The sequence below is a fragment of the Aegilops tauschii genome, chromosome 1 (genome assembly GCF_002575655.3).
Source record: "Aegilops tauschii subsp. strangulata cultivar AL8/78 chromosome 1, Aet v6.0, whole genome shotgun sequence".
Classification (NCBI taxonomy): Eukaryota; Viridiplantae; Streptophyta; class Magnoliopsida; order Poales; family Poaceae; genus Aegilops; species Aegilops tauschii.
Genome location: NC_053035.3, coordinates 21,863,295 through 21,885,594, shown reverse-complemented (window position 1 = coordinate 21,885,594; position 22,300 = coordinate 21,863,295). Strand labels below are relative to the sequence as shown.

At 37.8% G+C, this 22,300-nt stretch overlaps 1 protein-coding gene and 2 pseudogenes across 1 annotated transcript; 2 read left to right on the top strand and 1 right to left on the bottom strand.

Moving 5' to 3' along the window:
• The first annotated feature begins 1,480 nt into the window (after positions 1-1,480).
• On the top strand, positions 1,481-6,792 carry LOC141020628 (nucleobase-ascorbate transporter 2-like; annotated as a pseudogene).
• Positions 6,793-9,989: 3,197 nt separating this feature from the next.
• LOC109733764 (homeobox-leucine zipper protein ROC5-like) lies at positions 9,990-11,471 on the bottom strand. The gene is made up of 3 exons (XM_073506632.1): positions 11,197-11,471; positions 10,999-11,116; positions 9,990-10,376 (listed from the first exon to the last, which is right to left on the bottom strand). Exons 1-3 carry the CDS (start codon positions 11,469-11,471, stop codon positions 10,113-10,115), a joined length of 657 nt encoding a protein of 218 aa, XP_073362733.1. The 3' UTR covers positions 9,990-10,112.
• A 2,427-nt stretch (positions 11,472-13,898) lies between these two features.
• On the top strand, positions 13,899-20,932 carry LOC109733763 (nucleobase-ascorbate transporter 2-like; annotated as a pseudogene).
• Positions 20,933-22,300: the final 1,368 nt, after the last annotated feature.

Below are 22,300 nucleotides of genomic sequence, written 5' to 3'. Positions count from 1 at the left end.
TACTCTGCTTTTTTTTACAGAAAAACATCACGACGTGTCTCACCGTATTCAAAATTACTCATCAACGATAGCAAATTTGAGAAAACGTTCAACACGACTAAGTTTCGCATTTTTTGGTAACTATCCAACAGTATATTATTTGCCCCATTTCGACAAAATTTTAAATAAATCATGTTCAAAATCAAATTTGACAAACCATTTGCAAAAATTCGCGAAAATACGTTTCGCTCAGAATTTCACAGTTTTTCAAATTACTTTTAAATTCTATATAATTTGGAAAAACAGTAGATATATGGAAGATGTGGATTTTTACTAGCTTTCCAACGCCATTTTATTTGCTAACCGTTTGAAAATTGAGTCCAATATACGATTTGCGTTTTCGGTTTTGAAAAAAATGTTTTTTTTAAATTGCTCTTAAACCTTGATGATTTTGCAAAAAATTCCTATATATTTATAATGTAGATGTCAAGAGCTTTCCAATGATATATTACACGCCTCATTCCGATGGAAAGACGATCAGTTCGACTAGATGAAAATCATCAGTACAACCGCCTGAAACTATCAGTTCAAGTAGGGTAACAGAATAGCTATATATGTTCTTTTGTCACGTAAGAAAAGAAAGGGTAGATTGCGTTAATTTCATGGAAATTAGCTCTGCTGCAAGCCATACATTTCGTTCTTGCACCATCTATACCAATACAAAAAGGGAAAGTTGTGGATATCAAACTAATTCAAGCGTTCAACCTGGTCTATCCAATTGTCTTTATTGCCTCCGTGTTTAGCGCTAAACATGTTTTACACCATAATCCTCTAATAATAGACAACCTAATATCGGTGTTAGTGCCAATCAAGTAATTATATCCCGGCGAAGAGAAGCGTATATTATGATTCACGAATGAGTATCTAATAGATTACTCACAGCGTGTTTGTTTCATCATTGGAATGCACTGCTCGACTTTATAAACGAACTTGAGAGGTTTTTTCAGTCCAATTTTCAAAGAGATTTCTCCCCCTTGTTTGTTTCGTCTTCAAAATGCACTGCTCTACTTTAAAAACCAAGTTGAGAGGTGTTTGAGACTAATTTGATAATAGATTTATTATAGTGATCTATATACGATTAAACACGCATCAGTTCCAGTTTTCAACACACACACACACACACAAACACACACACTAATTCAATGCATGATTTATTCTGTTCTAATTTTCTATGAACGCACCTTTGTAAGCTACCAAAGGAGATGTCCTTTGCAAACATTTACTTACGAACACTAAAAAAACTAAAAATTCATTAAAAAACTATTTTTTCGTCAAGAAGGACACTAAAATGCATGATGTAAGGGGAAAATCTCTTCGTATTCAGACATCTAAGGAGCCCGTGGAGAAAACTATAAAATTGGTCCAAATAGTGCGTGAACATTGTACTTTCTTGTTTCTGATCCACGAGCTTTGCTGCATTTTTGAGCTACTCTGTCTGGGTTCCACTCTGAGGCGTGGTCTCTTGTCTTCTGTTCTTCATGGGAGGCCATCATACTGCGCTTCCAGCACTACATCCTGGCGCTGGGCACGGCCGTCATGATCCCGGCGGTGCTGTTGCCCATGATGGGCGGGAGCGACGTGAGTGCGCCTCTGCGTTTCTTGATTCGCGCCACCCCCCATGGGTTGGCGCCTGGCGTCACAAGTTTCAGTGCCAACAATGTCTGCTGGTGTTCTCGGCTTGCCATCTCGGATGGGTTGCAGGGAGACAGGGTGAGGGTGGTGCAGACGCTGCTCTTCGTCACCGGCATCAACACGCTGCTGCAGTCGCTCTTCGGGACGCGGCTGCCCACGATCATAGGCGGCTCCTACGCCTTCCTCATCCCGGTGATGGCCATCGTGCAGGACTAGTCGCTCGTGGCCATACCTGACGACCACGAGGTGAGCAATCATTCATTCACTTTGACTTTCTAGTATCCGCACATTCAGAAATTCTTTGATGGTATGGTCTAATCAAAACCATCTTTGAGCAGAGGTTCCTCCAGAGCATGCGGGCCATACAGGGGGCGGTTATAGTATCCTCCAGTATTCAGCTCATGTTACAGCCAGCTCTGGGGTATTTTCTCCAGGTACCACCACACACTGTCAAGTACTAGTTGTAGTAGTCGCAACCCCGTGCATTCGCACGGCCTAGTTACTTAATACTTTTACATGATAATCTATATACCATATAACTATTTTCTGCGTAAAGTTATATTGGTCGTCCATTTGAAAAGTTCTAAAGGATTCGAAACTTGGGGATTCATAGGAGAATTCATTTCCACTAATGAGTTAGTTGGGTGAGAACACAATAGTTATAAGATGTCACCAAAAATAGTAAGTGTGCACTTTAATTCTATATACGATTTTACTCTCTTTTATAAAATATAAGGAAGTTTGAAATTATTATTTATCTCATTTCAAAAGTATAAAGAGTTGCCTTACTTGTTAGGTCTAGTCTGTATATGTATATGCTAGGACATCTATACATGTATTGTCTCAAAATGTTAGCATTTCTACCGACTATAGTCCAATAGGAAAATGTTAAATTGCATGAACTATGGCCTGCTAAGCTAATTATAAATTTTCCTTACTGCTATAAATATTTCTCCCGTAAAATAGTTCATTCTTGTGAGAGTATTAAGAACAGTATTCTCAGTTATCTGATCCGCTTGGCACTTACGATGGAATGGTGTGAATGAAACAATCAACAATACACAACCAATAATTTGGGATTCAACAAACGCCACGACTTGATAGGTTTGGAATTTGAAGAAAACCAGAGCATCGGAAAAGCATTTTTTGAATAGTGAAGAACCTTACATATAAGGTATTAGTATCTGTGCACATGAATCACATGTTGTAATGCGTATAAATTTAAAAGATAGATATATGTACTACATAGACGATAGTCTTAGGTGACAAATTTACTTTTATTGCCGTATTGATTAGATAGCAATATTTTGCATTGTTATTGAACAGACGAACTGTGCTGGCTTGGTTAAAACTTAAAAAGGGACATTTTATGAGCACTCGGCCATTCCAATCATGAATCTACAGCTGTCCATAATACAAATGCAAACAAAAATCTTGTGCATTGGGTGATCATTGGCTTATTACAGCTATTGATAATTGATAGTTGTAGGCATGCATTGTTAAAAAAATCAAGCCGAGAAATTCTTGTACAGTTACTTCCTTATTTAATACACAGTCAAATCAGACTTACTAAAACACACAAAAAATTACTATCCAATATGAAGTACTAACACGCACCATATCAAGAAGCGATACTCACCTTGTTATATTTTTATCCTTGTCCATGGGGTAGCGAGATTTACAGCTTTACCGAGCCCAACGCACATATATGGTGACCTATATTATAATGGGGGCTGAAATTAATGACACATTGAAAAGAGATATATTAGTAGCACATATAGGTGCAGTCTTATTAAGGGTTGCAGCTTGATTGTCCCCTCACTGGTGAAGAATAATGCATCGCCATATCCTTAGCATGGTCTGATTGAAAACTGCTAATACATTTCCTTACGTATTTACATTTGGAAATATGGATGTGGAGTGTCTTGAGCATAACAGTGGTTGTTTTGTTCACACAATACCTCATACAGATAGCGAGTGGGTCCCATGGATAGATGTAGTAGTGATATTTCGAACATCCAAAAGGACAGGGGCTTAGCGCATGTTAGACTGATGTATTAGTTGTACAATTACAAATAAGATTGCAACCTGCGATATCTCAAAGCTATTAAATGCACCTGCTGGAAAATCTGAGAACCCCACAAAATATAATTTTCACGTTGTTTCTTCAATATAAATCATGCTGCCCGTGGTTAATGTCCTGTGTTTAACTGAACAATAAAACACACAATATGCTATGTCAGAAATTTCTAACTCTTGTTTGGTACAATGTCTATGAGAAAAGTGTAGAGAATCTGTAGTACATCAGTTCATGCTTGCTAATCTGAATTTAGAAAATAATAATTCTTTCTCTTGTTAATAGTTTGGATTGGATGTATATGTATGCAGCGGGCGTACAAACAAACAAAATCCAATCGATTACCAAAACTTCTCAACACATGGTACTCCACATACAAGAGACGGATGTCGCGCACCGGCTGCCCATATGTAGATGTTGGCCGCTGCTAGTCCATCTTACCCATGAGGCCATGCCACGATCTGCACCACAAAGGCGCCCGTCGGCATGAAGATCTGGTTCGTCAGCCTGGCGTTGTTTGCACGTCAAGGAGATGGACATAGTTGCATGGCCTGGTGCTCCTGTAAACCTGTATAAGAGAGCACCTCAAGCAATAGAATCATTGAGTTCAATCTCTTTATTGCTTTCAATTTCAAAAACATATTCTGTTGTGTTGAGAGGAGTAACGTAGCTGTTGAGAGGAGTCTCATAGCTGGTGATTAATTCGTCCTCATCGAAGCTGTGGATGGTGAAGCTCCTCCCTTTCTGCTGCTACTGCTTGCATGGAACGGGCTGGCAGCATGTGGCATGGTTGAACTTGAAGCTTGATGAAGTCTTCTGGGAGAAGCTTGACACGCGAATCAATCTTGGAGTTTATTTTCTTTGCAGGGATAGAGAAAGCATATCCAGTTAAGGATGAGAGGCATATCACGTCAGGAATCTCTGTTGATGGAACTAATCTTATCTTATATTAGTATAAGGAAACAAAATCATGTGAACCGGGATCACCATTGATATGATCAACCAAGTATAGTGAGAGATGAAAAGGAAAATCTAGCAACTTGTAGCTCAATCAGACCCAGACACAAATTTGTTTCTAGAACTGACACATGCCAGGTCCATAAGTTCATGCTCATGTCGACGGGAGAGATGAGGGCTTGACTACCTGAGAGATATACAACCATGTTGCGCATTCTTCCTTCCATCTCATCACGCGCCCCTGGCCGCTGGAACCTGAGGTTGAGGACCACATCGAAAGGGGGCGCTGGACAATCCACGTGCAATATCGATGGATCTAGGGAGATTTTCTCTGTAAGAGTTTGAGAGGGACGTGAGAGTTTGAGAGATATACGTGACAGATTTGTTCCATGGATCTAGCCAGATTTTTTCCGTGAGAATTTTAGAGGGATGTGGGAGTTTGAGAGAGACATCCATGAGAGATTGAAAGAGTTAGGTCATTTATATATACGTGAGAGATTGAAAGATTTGTTCTTATAAAAGTGATAGAGGTCGCATTAGGGCAGGAAGAAACGGTGGGTTAGTTGTAGGATCGTATATTTATTTAATTTTTTTTACAACGAACAAATGGATGTTGGCATTGGAGCATTTGTTTCTTTTATATGGGTATACACCATAATAATACGGATCCCTCATATTAACGGCTCATAAATTCTGATTAACGTGGGAATTTTTAGGGAGTCGCTAATTAGTATAGATAGATAGATATAGATAGATTAGTAGTGACTTGTTGCATGCTGCATTTACATACTAGTTCAGTTTTGTTTACTGATGGATGTGTGTCCTGGGTGTAAATTTCAGATTCTGCAGTCCACTGGGAATGGCGCCGGTGGTTGCGCTGGTCGGTTTTGGCTTCTTCGAAAGAGGATTCCTAGTGGTATGGCTTGCTCTGCACCTGATTCTTCATTTTCGTAGAAAGATGACACTTCGTTCAGCATTGGTACTTCTTTGATATTGTGTATATCAGGTTGGGAGATGCGTTGAGGTTTGCCTGCCAATGTTAATCCTCTTTGTTGTGCTTTCCCAGGTTTGAAAAGCAACTCTAACCATCCAATTCTTTGCTAGTTAAAATAAAATTATTCCTTATTAGAAGTTCAGCATTGCTAACTGCCTTCCTGTTTCTTATCAGTATCTGAAGAATGTACAGATAAGAGAGAGCCCCATACTGGAACGATTCTCCCTGTTCATTTGTATCGCATTGGTCTGGGCTTATGCTCAAATCCCCACTTCTGGTGGCGCGTATAATCATTTTGTACTACCATTAGTTGTCGATGCTGTGTAATGTTTTATTTCTTTGCTACCCTAGCATTGAATTATCACAACATTTTCTTTTTAATACAAATGTTTTAAAAGTTTCTTTTTGAACTTCTCCCAATTAATATACCTGAACTTGATTATGTTTCTAACCTGTACTTATACCAGCTTCATTAGATTTTGTGTTAGTGTTGGTAACACAATAAGTTCAGATCTCGATAGACAACAACTTCAAGTTCACTAGTATTTGTAAATGCTGGTAGCAGTACTAGTATTTTAAAATTTATAACCTAAGAACTAAGCTTGCATCTTGTTACTTCTATGGAAGCATTGGCCTCGTAATGTTATTGGACCAACCACTAACATAAGAATTAGACATGGTGCTCAGTGTATTCTCTCAATCTTGGTTGTTCTTATAGTGCTTATAATCTTGACATCTTTGATGAATCCAGCCCGAACTGAAGCATGTCGGCAATCCGGGCCTCAAAAGTCCCTTCTCCCACTACTATGTCGATCTTGAACTGATGCTGTTGTCACGTGTCTACCTCCTTCCTTGGTGAGCCCATGTTCTTCTGCTCTTCACGCTCGAGCCGCCAGCACTTCTTTTCTCAGTTCAAAAATTCCCAAAGCATCAGTACTATGTATCAGGATACACCATGTTACTTCTGCAGGTTTCGATTATGCTTGTATGTCCTCCTGTACTGCAAGTTCATTAGCTGAAGTTTAGAATCGAGAGAACTGCAAGTTCATTAAAATTGAAAAACATTCAACTAAATTCCTCCTGTAGTATATTATTACCATTGTTCTGAAAAAGTTGACGCGGTTTTAGTTAAATAGATCATACCAAAATCCTTTTCAAAACTTAATTCTCCTGTCTATGGATTGTTCAAGCTCTTCCATCATTACTAAAAAATTTGTCACTAGCATATAAGTTCAAACCACAAACTTTTCTCGGGAAGAAATTCAGTCATTGAAACTATATAAACTATGCATGTTCAGTGATGATGACACCGTCAATTCGGACGAGAAAACACATTTAAAATTATAATCTTTTTTTACTTCTATAAGTTCATGATCAACCCCGAGGTAGTTCAAATAATCTAGTCATATAAGTAGAAATAATCTATTCACTTGTATTATTTTGTGCTCACAATATTTACTATGTTGTGTGACAGGTTGATGAGGATGTTGATTTTACAAAAGGATCTGTGAAGCATTGGGCAATGGACACACTATCTTCATGAGATGGTGTACTGCACAACATACTTCCATTAGTTGAAGATGATACATGGAGCAGTGACCGCTCAACACTTCTTGTGTGATAAATGTTATTATGATCTATTCTATGTATTATATTGTATGATCGGGAGAACTCAGAAGTTCATGTGTTGTCGGCGAAAAATTTCAAAACATTTTGTTTAGGAAGAACTTTTTTTATCAAATGATAGACCGATGTTAATGGAAAACAGTAGTTGAGACGAAAGAAGTCCAAAACATTGTTGAAAAAGAAACACATGATTTTTTTTCTCTTTTCTATATGAGAAAATATCATTCAGCTCAATAGTATATACCAATGCAAGTTCAAGGACTATGATACCGTAAACCGAGGAAAACCATATCAAAGATAAACAGTAAAATCTAGTCTGTGAAAACACGCTCAGTACAAATCTATATGGGCATCAGTTCAAGTAGTATTTTTTGGAACCATTCAAAACTACTCTATAAAAAATATATCAGTACAAACACACACATAAATCAATACAAACATATTCTAACACATCGTTGCAAAAAAAGTTGAGTTCAAAAAATAAACACATGAAAAATTTCTTTTCAAAATATATGATTCAGTTCAAAATATAAACCATGCAAGTTCGGTGACTGATATCGTGTACCATTGAAACGTTACGAGGAAAATCATACACCGAAAAAACGGAGTAAAAGTCTAGTCTATGAAAACATGCTCAGTACAAATCCATACGGACATCCGTCCAAGTACTCCTTTTTTGGAACCTTTCAAAGTTACTCTGTGAAAAACAAATCAGTACGGACGCATACATAGTTCAGTACAAGTACTCTGTTTTTTTTACAGAAAAACATCACGACGTGTCTCACCGTATTCAAAATTACTCATCAACGATTGCAAATTTGAGAAAACGTTCAACACGACTAAGTTTCGCATTTTCGATAGCTATCCAACAGTATATTATTTGCCCCATTTCGACAAAATTTTAAAGAAATCACGTTCAAAATCAAATTTGACAAACCGTTTGCGAAAATTCGCGAAAATACGTTTTGCTCAGAATTTCACAGTTTTTTAAATTACTTTTAAATTCTATATAATTTGGAAAAACAGTAGATATATGGAAGATGCGGATTTTTACTCGCTTTCCAACGCCATCTTATTTGCTAACCTTTTGAAAATTGAGTCCAAAATACGATTCGCGTTTTCGGTTTTGAAAAAAATGTTTTTTTCTCAAAATTGCTCCTAAACCTTGATGATTTTGCAAAAAATTCCTATATATTTATAATTTAGATGTCAAGAGCTTTCCAATGATATATTACACGCCTCATTCCGACGAAAAGACGATCAGTTCAACTAGATGAAAATCATCAGTACAACCGCCTGAAACCATCAGTTCAAGTAGGGTAACAGAATAATATTCTGTTACGTGAAACAAAATAGCTATATATATTCTATTTTCACGTAAGAAAAGAAAGGGTAGATTGCGTTAATTTCATGGAAATTAGCTCTGCTGCAAGCCATACATTTCGTTCTTGCATCATCTATACCAATACAAAAAGGGAAAGTTGTGGATATCAAACTAATTCAAGCGTTCAACCTGGTCTATCCAATTGTCTTTATTGCCTCCGTGTTTTGCGCTAAACATGTTTTACACCATAATCCTCTAATAATAGACAACCTAATATCAGTGTTAGTGCCAATCAAGTAATTATATCTCGGCTAATATCAATGTGCAGTTAATATTAATACTATTGACTAATGAAATTATTATCTTGTCTAATATCTACGTGCATTGCATGTACATGATTACTTGTTTAGGCAGATAACTCACACGGTATGGCTTATTTCCTATGTGGTAAAATCTCAGAACTCATCTAGGACAATTACGTGGTACGACAATGAAATTTATTTAAACATTAGACAAAACCAAATCTCAATTTACATGAAGGTCGAGGGATAGATAAAATCTCATTTCCCTTTGTGTTACCTAGTATCAAGACAATATCTGGGCTGCAAGTATTGACTTGCAGTTTTTTTTTCTACTCAGCAAGCACACTGGTATCCTCCAATGCTTCTCTGACAAGTGCATCCCAAAGGACAAGGGTTGTCGTTACTAGATTCGTCGACAGCTGCAGTAAGATAAGCAAAGCTAAGTATCAGAATTTTGAACTTAGTGGTAACCTTTCTACATATGTCCAAAGTGTAATTTTATTGGCAATGTGTGTATACACATTCAATATGACCATCCGAAACTAGATAAGACCCCATGGACTCCTTCACGAAATATTGCACTACCTGTAGCTCACTATGGGTCCTCTTGATCCTGCTCCGCGCATGACTCGACAGGTGCATATAACGGGGAGTTTGTGAGGTAGATGACTATTGCGATCCACTTCCCCAATGGCTCCGGAACGTTATCAATGCACATATATCATTTTTCGTTGCCAAAAAGGATCATTGACAAAGGTATCTCAATAAATGAAATACTTACGCGAAGAAATATTAGAAGACATAGAAAATTATGGCCTGACATTCAATATGCTGCTTTGATTATTCTTCTTCTCCTTTAATTATTTTGACTCTACTTGATCTGTTTGGATACAAAGTCGAAGATAAAAAGATGGGCATTGGACTGAGCTTCACGGCAATGCCATCCCAAAACCACTCACTCCACAACCCATACATTGTTGCCATGATTGCTAGATCTCATGCCATCCCACGTAGCAACCATGACAGCCTACAAAAGAAATAAACTAGCATCCAAGTCGTCCACATACACACAACATGATGCATTATTCGCATGCGTAGGAATCAAGCAAAACTAGCGTTCATGCGACAGGATAACGTTGGAAACGACCAAAGACAGTGTGGTTAGTTGCGGGTCAATCGGGGCCACATTCCATTTTGTTGGAGACCCTCTTTAAGATGGGTGGCGGCAAGCCTAAGTTCCTCCTGGAGCTTCATATTCTCCTTGAACAAGCGTTGGCGCTCTGAGGTGTCCTGAGTTTGAACCACCGCCCCTCTGCATTTGAGGCAAGTGCTATTTTCCATAGCCGACATGATGGCTTGCCTGTCAGATTTTAGCATCTGGTTCTCTAACTGAAGAGTGGTGGTCTCCCGCCTTTGCGTCTTGCCCTGTATTTATTAATATCGCGAATGCATCATTTCAGCGGTTATTATAAGAGTATGACCCCATGTTCACGAAGGTAACATCGTAGTACATTGTAGGATTTGCTATTGGAGCTCGAGCTTCATGTAGTCTCAATTTTAAAATTTCAAAAATCATATTATTTGAATTAAAAAAATCATGACAATAATATGCATATACCTATCGATGAATACTAGTTCTGTGTAAAGTTACGTGGTGAAATACATTTTTGAGATGGTTACACAAAAATAGCAAAACAATGTATGTCTAGCACATGTACTCAACACTAGTAACATACATGATTTTTCGTACAACACACATCAAAACGTATTTCAAAATTAGGTTTTACACACATCTATATACTTACTTATGAACTTATCTTCAGATATTTTTGAATCTAAAAAACTGGATTTTCTATTATTTTTAAAATTCTCTCTCCATTGAGCGAGAGCGCCAAAAAGCCTCACCATGGCATTGTGAGTTCAGGTGACAAATAATGCTAATTTTTTCATTGGAGTTTATACTATTTAACCGCAAAAATCTGCATAATTGCATGTCCCCATGTGGTGACATCTCATGTTATTCAGCATGGAGAAGAATAGTATTTACCTTACTGTTGCTGCGATGGTTTTGGAACCAGAACTTGACCTGTTGGGCACTCATGCCAAGCCTCTCACTAAGGCTCTTCCGGAGTTTCTCATCAGGATAAGGGATTTCCCGGAAGACACTACAGATGACGTTAATGAAAATGCATTAGTAAACATCATCTTCGATAGGTAAGAAACAATGATTGAGTAATTATAGTACGCTTCAAGTTGTTGGATCTGTTCTCTGCGGAGACGGTGATAGTTGGTACGCCTTGTCTCCATCCTCTGCTCACTGTAGGTTTTTACATTGTTGTTTCCTTGGTTTCCAGCAACAACGTTGGTATTATCAATCATTCCCACGTTGGGAGTTGCTCCAAGTAGACCATATGTCTCATCACCATGGTCGTGCTGCAATAGGTGGCTATGTTCACTTGTCATGAACGGGTCAAGATCATTGTGCACAACAATGTTGTATTGCGCCCACTCCCCGTCCATGGTGATCTGTTGTCATGAAACAAAATGTTTATTCCCCTATATAGAGTTAAAGACAACAGTAAACTAATATTATAAAAAACATGTAGAAGTGATGAAACCACATAGAAGGAAACGTCATACAAAACACTACATCTCCAAGTACATTTAGGTTTCTGTGCCCACATTAGTCGGATGGTACTTCACTTTAAAAATAATTTAAATTCGTCCATAGGAGTTGACATACTTTCTTGACTTCACGATAGTATATTCATGATTACCTTCGGCTGATTACTTCAAAAATTTCTAAAGAAGTACATACATTTGGATCTATCTAAAGATTCCATATATGTGGTATATTTAGATAAGGAGGACCTACGTACAATAAAATGAGCACCAACTACTCTTACAAATTATAGAAGCGAGATATTAAAATGTACTATGTGTGGGAAATCATATTAACCATAAATAATAGCATCATATGTACAATTATACAGTCAGATCTATGAATATTATCAGATCTGTGTTATATCCTATATTTTACCTTTGGAAGATTAGCTTACCTTATAGCAAGATGCTAGCCATCTCTCAAGCAAAACGATGAAACACTACTTTCTACATGTATCTACTCATTCCATCACACGTGTCATGGAGCATCCGTGCCTAACTTTTGAAGTTGAAGATCAAGGGATAATTAGACTAAAACTGCATAAATATTACTTGATGAACGGTTTGAGGAAATACCGTTGACTTCGGTAGTCGTCTTCCTTAGAACATCGATAGGCGATCAATGGCAGGAAGCTGTTTCGTTCCTACTGAGATATCGAACTCATTCAGCAAAGAATAGCCACGATCATCAGAATTTAGAGCCATGGGGAGCATGTGGAATTTAGGCTATAAGACCCATGATTAATGCAAGCAATTACTTGTATCCTTATATAGGCTCGGAAATCATGGATTTTGACAATTGGGGCATATCTTATATATTGGTTATAATTAAAGCTCATTAAGGATATTTACGGAGTGAATATTGGGATTTTGATAAAAATACATTATGTCATTTATACAATAGAAAATGAGTGGTTCAGATTACTAATAGAAAAGAACGACTGAGATCCATAATATGTTTTTGATCTAGATGACATATATGGACATACAGGGTTCATCTGCCAATACTACATAGAGAGTATGTTTTGCAAGGCACTTTTTCGGTCTATTCATGAAATGTGAAGGCAACACAATGGAGAACACCAACAATAACTTGCATCCAAGTATAACGCTAACATCCCATGGATTTTGAATGTTGCCGCACGACCCATATATAGGGCATAATTAAGGCTCATTAAGCATATTTTTAATTGAATATTGGCATATTTTTAAAAAATCCTATATTAATAAGCCAATATAAAACGGGTGGTTCAGATTACCAATAGAAAAGAACAGAAGAGATCCATATTATGTTGTAGATCAAAATGATATGCATAGACATAAAGAGTTTGTCAACAAATACAACATGCATAGTATTTTTTTTGTGTGGGAAAAACTTCTGATCTATTCATCAACTGTCTGTGTAGCACTAAGAACACCAATACATCTGGGTCCATAGACAACATGCACAGGACAGAGCCGAAGGCGCGCCACTTTCATCGCTTCTCGCGCACCGATGCCAAACAAAACTTGTTTTAGTAGACAATAAGGAAGACATCATGTTAATTAAGGACCCACATGACGAGCACACCTAAGCAACAACCGTTGCCGGCGAAGAGAAGCGTATATTATGATTCACGAATGAGTATCTAATAGATTACTCACAGCGTGTTTGTTTCATCATTGGAATGCACTGCTCGACTTTATAAACGAACTTGAGAGGTTTTTTCAGTCCAATTTTCAAAGAGATTTCTCCCCCTATGTTTGTTTCGTCTTCAAAATGCACTGCTCTACTTTAAAAACCAAGTTGAGAGGTGTTTGAGACTAATTTGATAATAGATTTATTATAGTGATCTATATACGATTAAACACGCATCAGTTCCAGTTTTCAACACACACACACACACACACAAACACACACACTAATTCAATGCATGATTTATTCTGTTCTAATTTTCTACGAACGCACCTTTGTAAGCTACCAAAGGAGATGTCCTTTGCAAACATTTACTTACGAACAATAAAAAAACTAAAAATTCATTAAAAAAACTATTTTTTCGTCAAGAAGGACACTAAAATGCATGATGTACGGGGAAAATCTCTTCGTATTCAGACATCTAAGGAGCCCGTGGAGAAAACTATAAAATTGGTCCAAATAGTGCGTGAACATTGTACTTTCTTGTTTCTGATCCACGAGCTTTGCTGCATTTTTGAGCTACTCTGTCTGGGTTCCACTCTGAGGCGTGGTCTCCTGTCTTCTGTTCTTCATGGGAGGCCATCATCCTGGCGCTGGGCACGGCCGTCATGATCCCGGCGGTGCTGCTGCCCATGATGGGCGGGAGCGACGTGAGTGCGCCTCTGCGTTTCTTGATTCGCGCCACCCCCCATGGGTTGGCGCCTGGCGTCACAAGTTTCAGTGCCAACAATGTCTGGTGGTGTTCTCGGCTTGCCATCTCGGATGGGTTGCAGGGAGACAGGGTGAGGGTGGTGCAGACGCTGCTCTTCGTCACCGACATCAACACGCTGCTGCAGTCGCTCTTCGGGACGCGGCTGCCCACGGTCATAGGCGGCTCCTACACCTTCCTCATCCCGGTGATGGCCATCGTGCAGGACTCGTCGCTCGCGGCCATACCTGACGACCACGAGGTGAGCAATCATTCATTCACTTTCACTTTCTAGTATCCGCACATTCAGAAATTCTTTAATGGTATGGTCTAATCAAAACCATCTTTGAGCAGAGGTTCCTCCAGAGCATGCGGGCCATACAGGGGGCGGTTATAGTGTCCTCCAGTATTCAGCTCATGTTACAGCCAGCTCTGGGGTATTTTCTCTAGGTACCACCACCCACTGTCAAGTACTAGTTGTAGTAGTCGCCAACCCGTGCATTCGCACGGCCTAGTTACTTAATACTTTTACATGATAATCTATATACCATATAACTATTTTCTGCGTAAAGTTATATTGGTCGTCCATTTGAAAAGTTCTAAAGGATTCGAAACTTGGGGATTCATAGGAGAATTCATTTCCACTAATGAGTTAGTTGGGTGAGAACACAATAGTTATAAGATGTCACCAAAAATAGTAAGTTTGCACTTTAATTCTATATACGATTTTACTCTCTTTTATAAAATATAAGGAAGTTTGAAATTATTATTTATCTCATTTCAAAAGTATAAAGAGTTGCCTTACTTGTTAGGTCTAGTCTGTATATGTATATGCTAGGACATCTATACATGTATTGTCTCAAAATTTTAGCATTTCTACCGACTATAGTCCAATAGGAAAATGTTAAATTGCATGAACTATGGCCTGCTAAGCTAATTATAAATTTTCCTTACTGCTATAAATATTTCTCCCGTAAAATAGTTCATTCTTGTGAGAGTATTAAGAACAGTATTCTCAGATATCTGATCCGCTTGACACTTACGATGGAATGGTGTGAATGAAACAATCAACAATACACAACCAATAATTTGAGATTCAACAAACGCCACGACTTGATAGGTTTGGAATTTGAAGAAAACCAGAGCATCGGAAAAGCATTTTTTGAATAGCGAAGAACCTTACATATAAGGTATTAGTATCTGTGCACATGAATCACATGTTGTAATACGTATAAATTTAAAAGATAGATATATGTACTACATAGACGATAGTCTTAGGTGACAAATTTACTTTTATTGCCGTATTGATTAGATAGCAATATTTTGCATTGTTATTGAACAGACGAACCGTGCTGGCTTGGTTAAAACTTAAAAAGGGACATTTTATGAGCACTCGGCCATTCCAATCATGAATCTACAGCTGTCCATAATACAAATGCAAACAAAAATCTTGTGCATTGGGTGATCATTGGCTTATTACAGCTATTGATAATTGATAGTTGTAGGCATGCATTGTTAAAAAAATCAAGCCGAGAAATTCTTGTACAGATACTTCCTTATTTAATACACAGTCAAATCAGACTTACTAAAACACACAAAAAATTACTATCCAATATGAAGTACTAACACGCACCATATCAAGAAGCGATACTCACCTTGTTATATTTTTATCCTTGTCCATGGGGTAGCGAGATTTACAGCTTTACCGAGCCCAACGCACATATATGGTGACCTATATTATAATGGGGGCTGAAATTAATGACACATTGAAAAGAGATATATTAGTAGCACATATAGGTGCAGTCTTATTAAGGGTTGCAGCTTGATTGTCCCCTCACTGGTGAAGAATAATGCATCGCCATATCCTTAGCATGGTCTGATTGAAAACTGCTAATACATTTCCTTACGTATTTACATTTGGAAATATGGATGTGGAGTGTCTTGAGCATAACAGTGGTTGTTTTGTTCACACAATACCTCATACAGATAGCGAGTGGGTCCCATGGATAGATGTAGTAGTGATATTTCGAACATCCAAAAGGACAGGGGCTTAGCGCATGTTAGACTGATGTATTAGTTGTACAATTACAAATAAGATTGCAACCTGCGATATCTCAAAGCTATTAAATGCACCTGCTGGAAAATCTGAGAACCCCACAAAATATAATTTTCACGTTGTTTCTTCAATATAAATCATGCTGCCCGTGGTTAATGTCCTGTGTTTAACTGAACAATAAAACACACAATATGCTATGTCAGAAATTTCTAACTCTTGTTTGGTACAATGTCTATGAGAAAAGTGTAGAGAATCTGTAGTACATCAGTTCATGCTTGCTAATCTGAATTTAGAAAATAATAATTCTTTCTCTTGTTAATAGTTTGGATTGGATGTATATGTATGCAGCGGGCGTACAAACAAACGAAATCCAATCGATTACCAAAACTTCTCAACACATGGTACTCCACATACCAGAGACGGATGTCGCGCACCGGCTGCCCATATGTAGATGTTGGCCGCTGCTAGTCCATCTTACCCATGAGGCCATGCCACGATCTGCACCACAAAGGCGCCCGTCGGCATGAAGATCTGGTTCGTCAGCCTGGCGTTGTTTGCACGTCAAGGAGATGGACATAGTTGCATGGCCTGGTGCTCCTGTAAACCTGTATAAGAGAGCACCTCAAGCAATAGAATCATTGAGTTCAATCTCTTTATTGCTTTCAATTTCAAAAACATATTCTGTTGTGTTGAGAGGAGTAACGTAGCTGTTGAGAGGAGTCTCATAGCTGGTGATTAATTCGTCCTCATCGAAGCTGTGGATGGTGAAGCTCCTCCCTTTCTGCTGCTACTGCTTGCATGGAACGGGCTGGCAGCATGTGGCATGGTTGAACTTGAAGCTTGATGAAGTCTTCTGGGAGAAGCTTGACACGCGAATCAATCTTGGAGTTTATTTTCTTTGCAGGGATAGAGAAAGCATATCCAGTTAAGGATGAGAGGCATATCACGTCAGGAATCTCTGTTGATGGAACTAATCTTATCTTATATTAGTATAAGGAAACAAAATCATGTGAACCGGGATCACCATTGATATGATCAACCAAGTATAGTGAGAGATGAAAAGGAAAATCTAGCAACTTGTAGCTCAATCAGACCCAGACACAAATTTGTTTCTAGAACTGACACATGCCAGGTCCATAAGTTCATGCTCATGTCGACGGGAGAGATGAGGGCTTGACTACCTGAGAGATATACAACCATGTTGCGCATTCTTCCTTCCATCTCATCACGCGCCCCTGGCCGCTGGAACCTGAGGTTGAGGACCACATCGAAAGGGGGCGCTGGACAATCCTCGTGCAACATCGATGGATCTGGGGAGATTTTCTCTGTAAGAGTTTGAGAGGGACGTGAGAGTTTGAGAGATATACGTGACAGATTTGTTCCATGGATCTGGCCAGATTTTTTCTGTGAGAATTTTAGAGGGATGTGGGAGTTTGAGAGAGACATACATGAGAGATTGAAAGAGTTAGGTCATTGATATGTGAGTTTTTTTTCTCTTTGGATATATATACGTGAGAGATTGAAAGATTTGTTCTTATAAAAGTGATAGAGATCGCATTAGGGCAGGAAGAAACGGTGGGTTAGTTGTAGGATCGTATATTTATTTAATTTTTTTTACAACGAACAAATGAATGTTGGCATTGGAGCATCTGTTTTTTATATGGGTATACACCATAATAATACGGATCCCTCATATTAACGGGTCATAAATTCGGATTAACGTGGGAATTTTTAGGGAGTCGCTAATTAGTATAAGTATAGATAGATAGATATAGATAGATTAGTAGTGACTTGTTGCATGCTGCATTTACATACTAGTTCAGTTTTGTTTACTGATGGATGTGTGTCCTGGGTGTAACTTTCAGATTCTGCAGTCCACTGGGAATGGCGCCGGTGGTTGCGCTGGTCGGTTTTGGCTTCTTCGAAAGAGGATTCCTAGTGGTATGGCTTGCTCTGCACCTGATTCTTCATTTTGTTAGAAAGATGACACTTCGTTCAGCATTGGTACTTCTTTGATATTGTGTATATCAGGTTGGGAGATGCGTTGAGGTTTGCCTGCCAATGTTAATCCTCTTTGTTGTGCTTTCCCAGGTTTGAAAAGCAACTCTAATCATCCAATTCTTTGCTAGTTAAAGTAAAATTATTCCTTATTAGAAGTTCAGCATTGCTAACTGCCTTCCTGTTTCTTATCAGTATCTTAAGAATGTACAGATAAGAGAGAGCCCCATACTGGAACGATTCTCCCTGTTCATTTGTATCGCATTGGTCTGGGCTTATGCTCAAATCCCCACTTCTGGTGGCGCGTATAATCATTTTGTACTACCATTAGTTGTCGATGCTGTGTAATGTTTTATTTTTTTGCTACCCTAGCGTTGAATTATCACAACATTTTCTTTTTAATACAAATGTTTTAAAAGTTTCTTTTTGAACTTCTCCCAATTAATATACCTGAACTTGATTATGTTTCTAACATGTACTTATACCAGCTTCATTAGATTTTGTGTTAGTGTTGGTAACACAATAAGTTCAGATCTCGATAGACAACAACTTCAAGTTCACTAGTATTTGTAAATGCTGGTAGCAGTACTAGTATTTTAAAATTTGTAACCTAAGAACTAAGCTTGCATCTTGTTACTTCTATGGAAGCATTGGCCTCGTAATGTTATTGGACCAACCACTAACATAAGAATTAGACATGGTGCTCAGTGTATTCTCTCAATCTTGGTTGTTCTTATAGTGCTTATAATCTTGACATCTTTGATGAATCCAGCCCGAACTGAAGCATGTCGGCAATCCGGGCCTCAAAAGGCCCTTCTCCCACTACTATGTCGATCTTGAACTGATGCTGTTGTCACCTGTCTACCTCCTTCCTTGGTGAGCCCATGTTCTTCTGCTCTCCACGCTCGAGCCGCCTGCACTTCTTTTCTCAGTTCAAAAATTCCCAAAGCATCAGTACTATGTATCAGGATACACCATGTTACTTCTGCAGGTTTCGATTATGCTTGTATGTCCTCCTGTACTGCGAGTTCATTAGCTGAAGTTTAGAATCGAGAGAACTGCAAGTTCATTAAAATTGAAAAACATTCAACTAAATTCCTCCTGTAGTATATTATTACCATTGTTCTGAAAAAGTTGACGCGGTTTTAGTTAAATAGATCATACCAAAATCCTTTTCAAAACTTAATTCTCCTGTCTATGGATTGTTCAAGCTCTTCCATCATTACTAAAAAATTTGTCACTAGCATATAAGTTCAAACCACAAACATTTCTTGGGAAGAAATTCAGTCAGTGAAACTATATAAACTATGCAAGTTCAGTGATGATGACACCGTCAATTCGGACAAGAAAACACATTTAAAATTACAATCTTTTTTTTACTTCTATAAGTTCATGATCAACCCCGAGGTAGTTCAAATAATCTAGTCATATAAGTAGAAATAATCTATTCACTCGTATTATTTTGTGCTCACAATATTTACTATGTTGTGTGACAGGTTGATGAGGATGTTGATTTTACAAAAGGATCTGTGAAGCATTGGGCAATGGACACACTATCTTCATGAGATGGTGTACTGCACAACATACTTCCATTAGTTGAAGATGATACGTGCAGCAGTGACCGCTCAACACTTCTTTTGTGATAAATGTTATTATGATCTATTCTATGTATTATATTGTATGATCGGGAGAACTCAGAAGTTCATGTGTTGTCGGCGAAAAATTTCAAAACATTTTGTTTAGGAAGAACTTTTTTTATCAAATGATAAACCTATGTTAATGGAAAACAGTAGTTGAGACGAGAGAAGTCCAAAACATTGTTGCAAAAAGAAACACATGATTTTTTTCTCTTTTCTATATGAGAAAATATCATTCAGCTCAATAGTAGATACCAATGCAAGTTCAAGGACTATGATACCGTAAACCGAGGAAAACCATATCAAAGATAAACAGTAAAATCTAGTCTGTGAAAACACGCTCAGTACAAATCTATATGGGCATCAGTTCAAGTAGTATTTTTTGGAACCATTCAAAACTACTCTATACAAAATATATCAATACAAACACACACATAAATCAATACAAACATATTCTAACACATCGTTGCAAAAAAAGTTGAGTTCGAAAAATAAACACATGAAAAATTTCTTTTCAAAATATATGATTCAGTTCAAAATATAAACCATGCAAGTTCGGTGACTGATATCATGTACCATTGAAACGTTACGAGGAAAATCATATACCGAAAAAACGGAGTAAAAGTCTAGTCTATGAAAACATGCTCAGTACAAATCCATACGGACATCCGTCCAAGTACTCCTTTTTTGGAACCTTTCAAAGTTACTCTGTGAAAAACAAATCAGTACGGACGCATACATAGTTCAGTACAAGTACTCTGTTTTTTTTACAGAAAAACATCACGACGTGTCTCACCGTATTCAAAATTACTCATCAACGATTGCAAATTTGAGAAAACGTTCAACACGACTAAGTTTCGCATTTTCGATAGCTATCCAACATTATATTATTTGCCCCATTTCAAAAAAAATTTAAAGAAATCACGTTCAAAATCAAATTTGACAAACCGTTTACGAAAATTGGCGAAAATACGTTTTGCTCAGAATTTCACAGTTTTTTAAATTACTTTTAAATTCTATATAATTTGGAAAAACAGTAGATATATGGAAGATGCGGATTTTTACTAGCTTTCCAACGCCATCTTATTTGCTAACCGTTTGAAAATTGAGTCCAAAATACGATTCGCGTTTTCGGTTTTGAAAAAAATGTTTTTTCTCAAAATTGCTCTTAAACCTTGATGATTTTGCAAAAAATTCCTATATATTTATAATGTAGATGTCAAGAGCTTTCCAATGATATATTACACGCCTCATTCCGACGAAAAGACGATCAGTTCAACTTGATGAAAATCATCAGTACAACCGCCTGAGACCATCAATTCAAGTAGGGTAACAGAATAATATTATGTTACGTGAAACAGAATAGCTATATATATTCTTTTGTCACGTAAGAAAAGAAAGGGTAGATTGCGTTAATTTCATGGAAATTAGCTCTGCTGCAAGCCATACATTTCGTTCTTGCATCATCTATACCAATACAAAAAGGGAAAGTTGTGGATATCAAACTAATTCAAGCGTTCAACCTGGTCTATCCAATTGTCTTTATTGCCTCCGTGTTTAGCGCTAAACATGTTTTACACCATAATCCTCTAATAATAGACAACCTAATATCGGTGTTTGTGCCAATCAAGTAATTATATCCCGGCTAATATCAATGTGCAGTTAATATCAACCCAATACTATTGACTAATGCAATTATTATCTTGTCTAATATCTACGTGCATTGCATGTACATGATTACTTGTTTAGGAAGATAACTCACACGGTATGGCTTATTTCCTATGTGGTAAAATCTCAGAACTCATCTAGGACAATTACGTGGTACGACAATGAAATTTATTTAAACATTAGACAAAAGCAAATCTCAATTTACATGAAGGTCGAGGGATAGATAAAATCTCATTTCCCTTTGTGTTACCTAGTATCAAGACAATATCTGGGCCGCAAGTATTGACTTGCAGTTTTTTTTCTACTCAGCAAGCACACTGGTATCCTCCAATGCTTCTCTGACAAGTGCATCCCAAAGGACAAGGGTTGTCGTTACTACATTCGTCAACAGCTGCAGTAAGATAAGCAAAGCTAAGTATCATAATTTTGAACTTAGTGGTAACCTTTCTACATATGTCCAAAGTGTAATTTTATTGGCAATGTGTGTATACACATTCAATATGACCATCCGAAACTAGATAAGACCCCATGGACTCCTTCACGAAATATTGCACTACCTGTAGCTCACTATGGGTCCTCTTGATCCTGCTCCGCGCATGACTCGACAGGTGCATATAACGGGGAGTTTGTGAGGTAGATGACTATTGCGATCCACTTCCCCAATGGCTCCGGAACGTTATCAATGCACATATATCATTTTTCGTTGCCAAAAAGGATCATTGACAAAGGTATCTCAATAAATGAAATACTTACGCGAAGAAATGTTAGAAGACATTGAAAATTATGGCGTGACATTCAATACGCTGCTTTGATTATTCTTCTTCTCCTTTTTAATTATTTTGACTCTACTTGATCTGTTTGGATACAAACTCGAAGATAAAAAGATGGGCATTGGACTGAGCTTCACGGCAATGCCATCCCAAAACCACTCACTCCACAACCCATACATTGTTGCCATGATTG